The sequence below is a fragment of the Rhinolophus ferrumequinum genome, chromosome 20, assembly GCF_004115265.2.
Source record: "Rhinolophus ferrumequinum isolate MPI-CBG mRhiFer1 chromosome 20, mRhiFer1_v1.p, whole genome shotgun sequence".
NCBI classification, from domain to species: Eukaryota; Metazoa; Chordata; class Mammalia; order Chiroptera; family Rhinolophidae; genus Rhinolophus; species Rhinolophus ferrumequinum.
In genome coordinates this window covers 48899114-48913642 of record NC_046303.1, presented here as the reverse complement: position 1 = coordinate 48913642, position 14529 = coordinate 48899114, and the positions used below count along the sequence as shown (strand labels likewise).

General features: G+C 38.4%; 1 protein-coding gene across 3 annotated transcripts in view; it reads left to right on the top strand.

Moving 5' to 3' along the window:
• PUS7 (pseudouridine synthase 7) overlaps nt 1–14529 on the top strand; it is a 49178-nt gene that overhangs the window by 5685 nt on the left and 28964 nt on the right. For all 3 annotated transcript variants that reach the window (XM_033088889.1, XM_033088887.1, XM_033088888.1), the window contains 4 exons: nt 2557–2989; nt 8377–8461; nt 8593–8694; nt 11045–11189. In XM_033088889.1, the coding sequence (XP_032944780.1) occupies nt 2557–2989; nt 8377–8461; nt 8593–8694; nt 11045–11189 (765 nt within the window). The remainder of the gene's footprint in view (nt 1–2556; nt 2990–8376; nt 8462–8592; nt 8695–11044; nt 11190–14529) is intronic.

Here is a 14529-nt window from a genome sequence, read left to right as displayed (position 1 = left end):
TAAAATGGGAAGAGATGGAGTTAATAGAGAGGAAGGCATAGGAGCGGGGCTTGTGGCCCTAAAGGACAGACGAGACCAGGGTGATCTGAGCTGGGTGTAGAGGACCTGCCGTTGGATGGAGCGTGGGAGCTGTCAGACTGGGAACGCGCACATGAAGGACCGGAGACATTGGAAGCGTGCGTGCGTGCGTGACACCGGGTGACGGACAGGACTGAGGCGGAAGGATGGAGCAGATTTTCTGCAGAGGAAATAACTGGCGTTTCTGTTAAGGCTTATGGCTGCTATCTGGTTGTTGAGAAGGCGCGCACTGGGGAGGAGGTAGAGCAGGAAGTCCCTGAGCCCAGCGCGGAGGTGGCCGTTACTGCGCATGCTTCTCTCCCTGCGGGGCGCTCCGGCTGCTGGGAGGGTATCGGGAGCTGCTGGTAGGTCTTGCCATGCCAGTTGGAGACCTTGTATCATGTTGGGGAGCCATCGTGGGCTTTTGGGGAAGAGTATGTGTGACACAGTGTAATGACTGGTTGTGTGACACATCCTTTTGGATGTCCCCCGGGTACCTGCAACACCATAGGACGGTAAGTGGGCTTGTCTTCTCCCACCACCTGCTCCTTTTCCTGGGGTTCCCATGTTCTCTCAGATCCCCAAGGCAGAAAACCCAAGTCATCCTGGAGTATTTCTTCTTTTCTTCCATATTTGTCACCAAGTCTATCCCCACTACCTCCTAATTGTCCCTGAATCCACCCCTCCTTTCTGACACTTTGCCTCAGCCTTAGATCAGGTTGTACTGATCTCTTGCCTCAGTTACACCTGTATCCTCCAATCTAGTCTTCCATCCTAACCCCAGTTTCTCTTCAAAGGGTGCCAGGAAATCTTTCTAACTCACACCTCTAGTGGGGGTTTGATTTTTCAGGACGTCATTTCCTCCATGCAGCCTGGTGTGGCTTCCACCCCTCCCCAGCTTAACACTCTCCTGTGTGTTATATCCTGTATTGTGATGAGTTTCTTGGGGTTCTTCCAGCTCTCCATGCTCTCCCATGCCTCGGCATAGTGGTACCCTCGTCCCCCGAACAGCTTCCTCCCACTTTTCCATGACTTTATTCACCACAAATCTTGGCTCGGGTGTTCATTTTTCATCTTCCCTTAGGAAAGGTGTCTTCTCTGACACGGGCCCCTCCGATGCCTTCTGAAGTATTCTGTGGTTTCCATAGTCCCCAGCCAAGTAAGCCCTTTTTTTAAAGAAAATTTTTCTTTAATTTTTCTGTCTTTTGAAGGAATTTGTTTTTACTACATTTTTCTATATCTTTTCTCCTGTGTTTTTGTATCCATCATGATCCTTTTTCCTTTCACTTTTTGCATGTCGTACTTGTCTTTTTCTCTACTTTTCTTTACATTCTTGATTTTTGACACAATTTTAAAAACACAAGACCAAATATGGACTTTAAAAATTTAGTCCATTATTATTCTGCTGTAAATGTTTCTGTAGATAGGTTTCTTGTTAACTAGCATATTACTTTTCTGCTCATTTACATTCTTTATGAATAGTTTAAGTTTGTTAGTATGTTAATTTTAGCATCTCCCTAAATAATTAACATAGGAAAGACCTTTATTCTTATTTCACCAAGAGCATCAAATAAGATCAAATTAGACAGGCACTTGTGGTGTTAGATAAAAGCATTGATTTTGATTGCCACAGGTCATCCCTCTCAGTGTGCTCCTGGAAAGTATGAGTGGCTTCGTAGGCTTTTCCTTAGTACAGTGTGTGCAGGCCAGTTAAATGATAATCTGTGTTTTTTAAAATTGTGGCAAAATGCACATAACATATAATATCTTAACCATTTTTCAGTGTACAGTTTAGTAGTGTGGAGTACATTCACATTGTTGTGTAACCGATATGCAGAACTCTCTCATCTTGCAAAATTGCAACTCCATACCCATTAATCAACTCCACACTCTCCCTGCTTTCTTTTTTTTTAATATGGTGTGGTATGCTTTCATGTCAGTAAATGTATTTACACACTTTTTATGTAATCCACTTCTCAGAAGGATAATAATATACATGAAACCAAATCCAGATGATACATGTATGGTACTCAGTAAAAAAATCAAGTCTCCCTGCTATCCCCAGCCGCCTATACCCTCTCCTAGAAATAACCACCTTTCCCAGTTTCTATTCACATGGTTTCTACGTATTGTTCCGTTTATGTACCCAGCATTATTGTTCTTGAGTTTGGGATTATGTAAAAGCACTGAGATGAGTATCCTTACTGCTAAAGCTTTAACCACTTTCTTAATCTTATTTTCTTAAGATACTCCCTGAAAATAGTATTTCTGGGGCAAAGGACATACGTTTTTAAGGCTTTTGATGCACGCTGTCAAAATCCATGCAGAAGTGTTGTGCCATTTTTCTGTGCCACCAAAGATATATACCAACTTCGGGAAGAATTATTTTATAAATGATTTTTAGACCCTAGGAACAAAGTTAACTGTGCCTCCTTCGGCTAAAACCCCCTTCTTTGTAGAAGTGATTGTCACTTCCCTACTCTCCCTTCCTTCCTAAAGGTTCTCTTAAATGTTTTCTTGGAGCCTTAAAAATGGAGATAACAGAAATGACTGGTGTGTCACTGAAACGTGGGTCCCTTGCTGTTGAAGATAATGACAGTGTGGCCCCAGCAGAGGCGGCAAAAAGGCAGAAGGTCTCCGAGTGCTGTCTGACCAAAGGTCAAGATGGGCTAGAGAATGACTCTCCACCCAGCAGCGAAAACGTGCCTGGGCTGCCCGAAGCTGTACACACCAAAGAGGGTAAAAAGGATTCTGCTGCTCAGTTGGACATAGAGGGAGAGGAGGAGGAAGATGGCCTTTCAGAGGAGGGAGACGAGGAGGAGGAAGCTGAGAGTTTTGCAGACATGATGAAGCATGGACTCACCGAACTTGATGTAGGCATCACCAAGTTTGTAAGTTCTCATCAAGGATTCTCAGGAATCTTAAAAGAAAGGTATGTTTAGTTTATGTACGAAGTTATTTTAGTTATATTAGTTCATTTCTTTAAAAGAAATCAGCAATACAGTCTTCCATTTAGCTTTCTATCCCCAAGGGTTGATTACACAGATGGCCACAAAGGAAAAGGATGAAGGAGGGCTGCCTAGATGAGTAAATGGAACCATTTAAAGATAAAATGAGTAAATAAAAATAATTTCCTAGTAGCATGCATTGTTAATATGTGAATGGGTGCTGTTCATTTCTTTAGAATAAATTCTTTTCAATGGTTTCAAGTTTTCTCCTGAATTAGCCTTGAAATCTTAAACTCTCTCACTTGAATGTGCCGTGTCTACAGTAGGAAGGTAGTGGTCTTTGGAGCCAGATGGACCTGGGTGTGAATCCAGCGTGGCCACTTCATAGTCACTTAACTACTCTAAGCCTCAGTGTCCTCATCTAGAAAATGGGTCATAACACCACCTTGCGTTGTTGAAACAATTTTAAATAATGTGTGTAAAATACTTTGCATAAAAGTAAGCTTCAGGATGATTCATGGTGGACTTACTGGGTTCTGATTTCATTAACCATTTACGGTATTTTATGATTAGTATGGGCTGTGTATAATCACAGGGTAACAATAATAAGCTTTGATTTATGCATTTCTTTGGAGGAATATTCTAGAAGCTCAGAGGGTATTTTTTTCTTTTTTCTTTATTTTTGTATTGAGGTAACATTGGTTAATAACATTATATACATTTCAGGTATACAACATTATAATTCAATATCTGTATACTGAATTGCATGCTCACCACCAAAAGTCTAGTTTCCATCCATTACCATATATTTGACCCCCTTTACCCATTTTGCCCTCCCCCCACCTCCATTCCCCTCTGGTAACCACCATTCTATTCTTTTGTCTATATCTATGAGTTTGTTTTTGTTTTGTTAGTTCGTTTGTTAACTTTTGTTTTATAGTCCACATATGAGTCAAACCATATGGTTTTTGTCCTTTTCTGTCTGACTTATTTTGCTTAGCATAATGTCATCAACATCCATCCATGTTGTCACAAATGGCAATATTTCATCTATTTTCATGGCTGAGTAGTACTCCATTTTGTGTGTGTGAGTGTGTGTGTGTGTGTGTGTGTGTGTCACATCTTTATGCATTCATCCATCGATGGTCATGTAGGTTTCCATGACTTGACTATTGTAAATAATGCTGCAGTGAACAAAGGGGTACATATATCTCTTCACATTTGTGTTTTCTTATTCTTCAGATGAATACCCAGAAGAGAAATTGTTGGATCATATGGTAGTTATATTCTTAACTTTTTGAGGACCCTGCATACTGTTTTCCATAGTGGCTGCACCAATTTACATCCTACCAACAGTGTGCTACCGTGTTTCCCCGAAAATAAGACCTAGCCAGACCATCAGCTCTAAGGCGTCTTTTGGAGCAAAAATTAATATAAGACCCGGTCTTATTTTACTGTAAGATCTGGTCTTATATACTATAATATAAGACCCAGTTTTATATATTATAATATAATATAAGACCCAGTCTTATATACTATAATATAAGACCCGGTTTTATATATTATAATATAATAAAAGACCGGGTCTTATATACTGTAATATAATATAAGACTGGGTCTTATATGCTATAATATAGTATAAGACTGGGTCTTATATTAATTTTTGCTCCAAAAGACGCATTAGAGCTGATTGTCTGGCTAGGTCTTATTTTTGGGGAAACATGATAGGGTTTCCTTTTCTCCACATCATCGCCAGCACTTGTTATTTCCTTTTTTTCTTTTTTAATTTTATGTTTTTTATTTTTTATTGAGGATGCAGCTCACAGTGGCCCATGCAGGGATCCAACCGGCAACCTTGGTGCTACCAGCACCACGCTCTAACCAACTGAGCTAACCAGCCACCCCCATTTCTTGTCTTTTTGATAATAGCCATTCTAACAGGTGTGATTTATCTCTTTGTGGTTTTGATTTGCATTTCCCTAATAATTAGTGAAATTGAACATCTTTTCATATGCCTATTGGCGATATGTATGTGTCCCTTTGGAAAAATGTCTATTCAGATCCTCTGCCCATTTTTTAATCAGGTTGTTTTTTTGTTATTGAGTTATATGAGTTCTTTATATATTTTGGATATTAACCCCTTATCGAAAATATCATTTGCAGATATCTCCTTCCATTTTGATGGTTACCTTTTTGCTTTGTTGATGGTTTCCTTTGCTGTGCAGAAGCTTTTTAGTTTCATGTCCCGTTTGTTTACTTTCAGTTTTGTTTCCCTTGCCTTTGGAGTCAAATTCACAAAAACACCACTGAGGCCAATGTCCAGAAGCTTAGTGCCTGTGTTTTCTTTTATGTATTTTATTGGTTTAGGTTTTATATTCCAGACTTTAATCCATTTCAAGTTAATTTTTGTGTGTGGTGTAAAATAGTGATCTAGTTTAATCTCTTGCATATGGCTGTCCAGTTTTCCCAGCACCATTTATTAAAGAGACATTCCTTTCGCCATTGTATATTCTTGGCTCATTTGTGATAAGTTAGTTGCCTATATAAGTGTGAGTTTATTTCTGGGTTCTCAATTCTGTTCCGTTGGTCTTGTGTCTGTTTTTGTGCCAATACCGTACTATTATGATTACTGTGGCTTTGTAGTATGTTTGAATCAGCGAGTCTGATAACCTATGGCTTTGTTCTTTTTTCTCAGGATTGCTTTGGCTAGTCAGGGTTTTTGTGGTTCCACATAAATTTTAGGGTTCTTTTTTTTGTTGTATTTCTGTGAAAAAAATGCCATTGGGATTTTTATGGGGATTTCACTGAATCTATAGATTGCTTTAGGTAATATGGACATTTTAACAATGTTAATTCTTCCAGTCCATGAGCACAGGGTATCTTTCTATTTCTTTGTTTCTTCTTCAATTTCTTCAACAGTGTCTTATAGTTTTCAGTGTACAGGTCTTTCACCTCCTTCTTTGACTTCCTTTGTTAAGTTTATTCCTAGGTATTTTAGTCTTTTTTTATTTTGTAAATGAGGTTGTTTTCTTCATTTCTCTTTCTGGTAGTTTGTTGTTAGTGTATAGAAACACAATATATTTTTGTATATTGACTTTGTAAACAAATACATACTGTATTTGTTTATTATTTCTAACAGTTTTTGGTGAAGTCTTTAGGGTTTTCTATAAATAAATTATGTCATCCGCAAATAGTGACAGTTTTGTTTTTTTCCTTTCCAATTCAGACACCTTTTATTTCTTTTTCGTGCCTAATTGCTCTGGCTGGGACTTCCAATACTACACTGAATAAAAGTGGCAAGAGTGAACATCCTTGTCTTGTTCCTGATTTTAGAGGCAAAGCTTTCAGTTTTTCACTGTTGCAAGTGATGGTACCTGTGGGTTTGTCATAGATGGCCTTTATTATGTTGAGGTACTTTTCTTTCTATATCCATTTTATTGAGACTTTTTTTCATAAATGGATGTTCTGTCTTGCCAAATGCTTTTTCTGTATCTGAGATGATCATCTGATTTTTATCCTTCATTTTGTTAATGTGGTGTATCATCTTTATTGATTTGCAGATGTTGGACCATCCTTGCATCAGAATAAATCCTATTTCTTTGTGATGTGTGATCCTTTTGATGTATAGTATTTGATTTGCTAGTATTTTGTTGAGGATTTTTACATCTATATGGTTATCAGAGATACTGGCCTGTAGTTTTCTTTTTTCTGTGTGTTCTTGCTTGGATTTGGTATCAGGGTAATGCTGGGCTTGTAAAATGAGTTAGGATGCATTCCCTCGTCTTGTGACCGTTTGGTTGAAATCACTAGTAAAGCCATCTGGTTCTGGACTTTTGTTTAATCGGAGGGTTTTGATTGCTGATTCGGTTTCCTTACTAGTGATCAGTCTATTCAGGTTTTCTGTTTCTTCATGATTCAGTCTAAGAAGGTTGTATGATTCTAAAAATTTGTCCATTTCTTCTAGGTTGTCCAAATTGGTGGCACATAGCCTTTTATGTATTCTTGTATGATCCTTTGTACTTCTGTGGCATCCCTTGTAATTTTTCCACGTGCATTTCTGATTTTATTTACTTGAGTCTTCTCTTTTTTACTTAGTGAATCTAGCTAAAGGTTGGACAATTTTGTGTGTCCTTTCCAAGAACCAGCTCTCCATTGCATTGATCTTTTTCTATTGTCTTTTTAGTCTCCATTTCATTTATTTCCACTCTAATTTTTATTATTTCCTGCCTTCTGACTTTGGGGTTTACTTGTTCTTCTTTTTCTAGTTCATTAAGGTGTAATGTTAGGTTGTTTATTCGAGATTTTTCTTGTTTCTTGAGATAGGTCTGTACCGCTATAAACTTTCCTCTTAATACCACTTTTGATGCATCACAAAGATTTTTGGAATGTCATATTTTCATTTGTCTCTATGTATATTTTGATTTCTTCTTCTATGTCTTCGTTGGCCCAATAGTTATTCGGTAGCATATTGTTTATTTAATCTCCACATATTTGTGATTTTTCCAGATTTCTTCTTGTAATTGATTTCTAGTTTCATACAGCTGTGGTCAGAAAAGATGTTTGATATGATTTCAATCTTCTTTAATTTATTGAGGTTTTGGTGTCCCAACATATGGTCTGTCCTTGAGAATGTTTCCTGTGCACTTGAGAAGAATGTATATTCTGCTGGTTTGGGGATGAAAAGTTCTGTAAATATTAAGTCCATCTGGTCCAGTGTGTCCTTTTTTCTTTTTTAATTGGGAAAAGGGAACAGGACTTCATTGGGAAACAGTGGGTACTTCCACAACTTTCTTCCAAGTCAAGTTGTTGCCCTTTCAGTCTTAGTTGTGGAAGGTGCTATTCAGCTTCAAGTTGTTGTCCTTTCAGTCTTAGTTGTGGAGGGCGCATCTCAGCTCCAGGTCGAGTTGCCGTTGCTAGTTGTAGGGGACGCAGCCCACCATCCCTTGCAGGACTCGAGGAATTGAACTGACAACCTTGTGGTTGAGAGCCTACTGGCCCATGTGGGAAACGAACCGGCAGCCTTCGGAGTTAGGAGCACAGAGCTCCAACCGCCTGAGCCACCGGTCCGGCCTCAGTGTGTCTTTTAAGGCTAGTGTTTCCTTGTTGACTTTCCGACTGGATGATCTATCCATTGGTGTAAATGGGATGTTAGTCTCGGAAGATCTTTTACGTACATTCTGATACAAAGCCAGGGGGGCTCAGAATTCATTGAGAAACCAGAAACAATAACTCTTATGACTTTGCACTGAAACTTTTTTTAACAATCCTTTGTTTTGCACAATAGTAAGGCTTACTATTGATAAAGTTTTTCCTAAAATTAGCAGTAAACAAAATGGTAATACTCTGAAAGTTTGTGTTTTCTTTCCATCAGATACTCTGACTTCGTTGTTCATGAAATAGGAAAAGATGGTCGGATCAGCCATTTGGATGACTTGTCCGTCCCAGTGGATGACGAGGTAGGAGCCAACACTCCGGCAAAAGTCAGCTTCTGTATAAAAGTCACATTTCCTAGAGATCATAGAAATACAGAGCTTTAATAGCCTTGAATTCTGTGTGTGATTCACTGGAAGTTCTTATTATTTTAAAGGATCCTTCAGAAGATGTATTTACAGTTTTGACAGATGAAGAAAAGCAGCGTTTAGAAGAGCTCCAGCTTTTTAAAAATAAGGAAACCAGTGTTGCCATTGAGGTAAATAGTACGGAAATACATGAAAAGGTTTTAGTATAGCATTTTAAATGATTGCTTCCTTTTGGGTGGATGTTCATAAATGTCTATTGGAAAAATTACAGCAGTTAATGAAAGGATGATGTCCTATTTGATCTAAAATGCCATTACACTAATAAATGTTTTTATAAGTGACAGATAACCAGTATCCAGATAAACTGTGGCCAAAAAAAGTTATGTTTTTATTTTTAAAATGTTTCCGATGACCACAAATCAACAAAGAAATCTGTTGTGTGAACCTCAGTGACCGTTATATCATATAGTGTGTCCTGGAAAAGGGCTCCGGCAGCCGGACAGTCAGACGTGTGGCCCTGAGCGGCAGGCCCTGGCCTGGCCCCAGCTCTCACAGCCTCTTGGTCTTCAATGGGGCTCTGGGAGGGAAAGGAATAGGGGGAGGGAGGTAAGGGAATGTTTCTTTGCTCAACCTAAGTCTACTTCTAGTCAAGGAAAGGAGAACTCACTACTGAATAGAATCATAAATGCCTTTTCTACAGCTTTTTGTTAAGAAAATTTTATTCTCCGTTAATGCTGTCCAGTGGAATTATAATGTGAGCCATGTTTTTTATTTTAAATCTTCTAAAAATTTGAAAGTAAAAAGAAACAAGTGAAATTAATTTTAATATATTTTCTTTATCCTAATACATTCAAAATATTTCAGTATGTAATCAGTATTTTAAAAATTACTAAGGAGATGTTTTACATTCTATTTTTGCTACTAAGTCCTTAAAATCCTTTGTTAAACTGGTAGCACATCTCAGTTTAGACGAGCCACATCGCAAGTGCTCAATTGCCCATGTGGCCAGTGGCTACTGCATGGGACAGAGCAGCTCTGGGTGATATCTGTGCAAGGTGACGTGTTACAAGATTTTGAGACTGTTGTGGGAGATTTGTAGAATTTTAAGTTTATGTTAAATTCATTTTGTAGCATATTTTAACAACCTACTGGATTTGAGGGTATCAGAAATTCCCCGTTCCATCACCCCTGTTAAAGTAACAATTTAACTTTTCAGAAATAATCTGCCTCCAATTCTTGTCTCCTTCTGTTCTCCCCACCAAAACTTCCCCAACGTATATAATACCACAACAACTTTAGGGATCTCCAACTACTGAATTTCCTGATAGACAAAATCTTCAGCATTGCCAAGGAGAAAATTCCTAAGAATTGGTTTTGAGAGTAGTCCAGAAGGATGGACCAGGTTTCCCTTGCTTGTACAATGCAGTGGTATATTTCAGCCCCATAATATTTATTTTTCTACCTAGATGGCAAGATTTATTATCATCTTGCAAACTATAGTTATGCCCTGTACTGAAAATGTTTACCTTTAAAGGGCGTAAACCATGGACAAGTGTCCTCATCTGTAAAATGAGGACAGACTTTTTGAATTTTTGAGATCCAAATAAGTATTCACCCATACACACAAATCGTGATTCCAGCTCAGTGCTTTCAGTAAATTCTAGATCTAGACTCACTTTTTATATGAAAATGTCACTTGTCTATAATTGTGATATAGTTTGTTTTCTTTTACGTTTTTCCTTTTGCTAAAATATTAAGTTTAGCTAGTAGTGGTTGCAGTATATCTTTGTTTTTTAGGTTGCAGTCCATTAACAGGTTATGAAATCAATTTAGTGGATCTTAAACAACATTTTTTTAATGTAGTAAAATAAAATAGAAAATAACAGTGCATTGCACATAGTAAGGGTAAGTAGTCTTTTGTAAATTTTTTTGGATTTTTAGTAAGCTATATATATGTGTGTGTATAATAACATATACACACACATACATATATTTCTGGCTATTGAATCCGGATATGAAATGATTTCTTAGTGTGAGACACATTCAAAAATTGCAAAACAGTCATGTAATTAGTAAGTTTACATTTTCTTCATGTTGGTTTTTTTAAACTGTGTTGGTTTTTTTAAATTGTAAATCGTTATAAAATATTTTAGTATAGAATAGAATTCATCAAGAGGTAGTTGGAGATTGGACTACTCGAGGGAGTTGAGTTTCCGATTTCCCAAAGGCCCAGGCTGCCTGCATTTCCTTCTGTGAGCCCTGAAGTGTTAGTCCAGCCGCGTCCCTGAGAGGGAGCGTTGTGAAGTGCCTGGGCCAGGGCCTGGCCGATAGACATACCCCACAAACAGGCTCTTAGGATTTGCACATTGTGAAGCTCTGAAAGATTTCTAAAGTCATACCCATGTGCTTGTGTTATTTCACATAGTTAATAAGATAAGTAGTGTTTTTACTCATTCTTTAGTATGATTTCCCTGTTTAATGTTTGTTAAATTAGTAGTACATTATCTATGTTTTCAATAGGTTGTTGAGGACACCAAAGAGAAAAGAACCGTCATCCATCAAGCGATTAAATCTCTGTATCCAGGATTAGAGACAAAAACAGAGGACAGAGAAGGAAAGAAATATATTGTAGCCTACCATGCCGCTGGACAAAAGGCTCTGGCAAGTAAGTGTGTGAGTGACCTGCCATTTATTTCTCAGTTGGGAGGTTGTGAGTAACAGGTCCCACTACTCCTTCTCCTTGCCTGTTCATATTCAAGGGTTACTTTGCTGTTGTTCAGAGAAGGATATTGATCATATGTCCTTCAAAGAAGGTGAATAATATCATTTCAGATGCCAGAGCAATCCTATAGACTGCGTGAGAGGGGCCATCAGGTCTTGAGTGGGTAAAGATTAACTGTAATTATACTGGTGCCTGAGAGAGCGTCTTAGGAATTTGATATGTCCCCTGAAGAGCAGAGTGGGCTAAGTGGCAATTCAAGAAGAAAATGCTAGAGTATTGCTCAGTCTTTCTTCTTAATGGCGGAGAGAAAGCTTTCAGGTGAACAGAAAACGCTTGTCACCTGTCCCAGCAGCATGTTTTCTGCAAAGTCCATAAATTGAAAGAGCTGCTGCTTTCCGACTGTAAATATCTTCTTCACTCACACATAAAAAACATGGACTACATAGAAAAACACCCTTTTGTCCAAGCCCGTCTTTGTTTGTGTATCATTCATTTGAAATGGGTGTGTTGTCGGTGAATCTCTTTGATATTTATGTTCTGATATGTTTTCTACAGCCATGAAAATTTCTATTTGCATATAACCTTAAAGAATATTAATTAATTTTTCTTCTTTCACCTGTCAAATTAGCAGATAAAATTTTAATGAAAATGACAGTTGGGAAAAGTTACTTCTTCACCCTTCTCCCCTACCAGTGATGGCCCCTATTAATGAAGAGTTATTTCTACATATATCAGAGCAAAACAAGAATGTATAACAAAAGGCTGTTCAAATCAGTAATGCTTTGTCAGTATTCTCTTAGGTTAATGGTGTGAATGGATGAAGCCTTAATTGTTTATAACTGTGGTTCTAGTGAAATGAGAGAGTATAGGAAAAATGGGAGCAGAAGTAAGGTTTAGCTGTGGCTAAGAAAAGATAATGAAATCAGTAAGTCTGGACAGTAACATAGAAATGAGAAACCTTGAGCAGTAAGGGAGAAGGTGGAGATTGGAGGCCACTTCTCAGTGGAAAGCAAAAAGAAAAGTGAGGTATGTTTTAGAACTACTTGAGGGTACGAGTTGTTAATCATTTCTCAATCCACAGACTAATGAATGGCTTGGGTACTGTATGCTTCTTTGACGTCAGAGTCACAGTATAAAATATCACCTTAACAGCCATTGTTCAGCCGGGTTCTTCAAGAGAATTGAGCCCCGTGGAAAATGATTGGTTACTGTTTTTTCTATTCTCCCAAGACTGACACATAGCTGGTAACTATTCTGATGTCAAGGAGAGAAGGTGACTTGCTACCTACAGCAAGAAGCCTTGGTGCAGTTTTAAATCTCTCGAGGGAGCCAGGTGGAGAAGGGCTGCTAGGGGGGATGTTCTAGAGAGGTGATCTGTGGTAGCCAGCCATCCTCTTACAAAGGCAAGAAGAAAAGGCAGGGTCTTGTTCTGCTAAGTGTGGTCATGAGGAAACAGATTGGAAAGAGCAAAACCTGTATTGTTTTGACTGGTTACTTCTTGGAAGTGATTATTATTTCTTCTTAGAGGATGCCAGGTTTTATGCTCTGCAGGGAGGGAGTTAGCACATTTATAGGTGGCCATTACAGTTTTCCTACCCTTTCCCCTCAAGCAAGTGTTGCCAGATCTTTCATGTTCTGTCTTTATCCACATTTTCTGTACTTATGCCACACCCACCTTTCTTTTTTTCAAATAAATTCTCTTTTAAGTATTTCCAAGTGAGATGCCGCACTCTGTGTGACATGCAGCACTGCTCCCCATTTCCCTTTGCACGTCTTCAGTAAAATATGAATTTCTCACTTTAAAAAGAGGCACGAAGGCAGGTCATACAGGATCGATGCTTGCATAGAGATCACACCTCTTGTGCTTGAGGTGTTGTAGCATTTAGTCACGGATGGACTACAGGTCTGCCATCTGAGCTCTGCTCTCCCACCTCCTCATGGACCCTGACAGGCACTTCAGAGTCTGCATTCAATTTTTTATCGCTCTAGCTCCCCACCTGCAAGCTCAGAGTGGCTTAAAGTAAACACCATTGGAAAAGTAGGGAGAGCTGGTATCCAGAAACTCTTGTTCATGCTCCTGCAAATAGAACCAATGACAATGACAACTTGTCCTCCTGAGTCCCTTTGCTTAGCATTTGAATTAATCAGCTTTTAAAACTTCATTGCAAATTTACGTTAATAATATTTTTAGTGTCCGTTTATTACCAAACCCTGACATAAATTGTTATTGGTGGGTCATGCATTATCTAGCAGATTTGCAATATTCTTAACCTAAACTTTTCTCAAATAGAGCCACACAAATTACCAACTATTTTAATTTAGGCATTATTTTGTGTGTTAGTCCCGTCTGATAGACAGGACACACTGATTTATTAATACCTACCAAAGCATATATATGATACTTGTCTGAAACGTTCATATGATTGTTATATGTAATCAGATAAATTGATTAATGTTTTGAGATAGATAATCTATATTACAAATACCTCTAAGAACTTTTCAAAGACAAGTAGAAAAAGCAAAATTCCGCCATGTGATATGCAGAGCTTCTCCATACTTTCTGAAATGAATGTTTCCCTGGAACTAAGAATCCACAGAAACTCAGATGAAGAGCCAGACAGATAAAAAGGAAACTTCCGCGGAGAAACTAGTGTGTTGGAATCCACAGGAAGAAGGAATTCCAATAGTTAGAGTGGTTAGCATTACAGATATGACAGCAAGACAGAGCTCTGACTCTGTAACATGTCCGTCAGTTTTTAGCAACATAGAAATCATTTGTGTCTTTGCCAGAGCAGTGGAACAAGATTGGAAACCAGTTTACATAGTAGGTTGAGATGAAAGGCAGTAAATACAGACTGCTTTTTCAAATAAGCTTTAAAGAGGAGGAGAAAGTAAAGGAACATGGTTAAGGAGAGGAGACATAGGCTTGACTATGAAAGGAAAGAGCCATTGCAGAGGGAGGGTGAAAATTCCTGGAGGAGAGTGAGAATGGATGGAGCAGGATCCCTGAGGAAGCTGAAAGGTTGGTGTGCAGGGGTGCAGCAGTGGAAAAGGCCTTGAATAAGAAGGAAAGAATGTTCTGCATGCCACCCCATCCTGTCATCTTTCTCGAGCTACAAACATTTTTCCTTCCTTATTCATGAGGGTCTCTATGCGTAGTACATGAATCTTCTGGAATGTGGTTTCTTTTATTTGGTTTCTTTTATTCTTTATTTGGTTTTATTTCTGCTACATTGGGACTGCTGTATCAGACCATCAGAAGGTTGTTTCCTATTATCTCAGC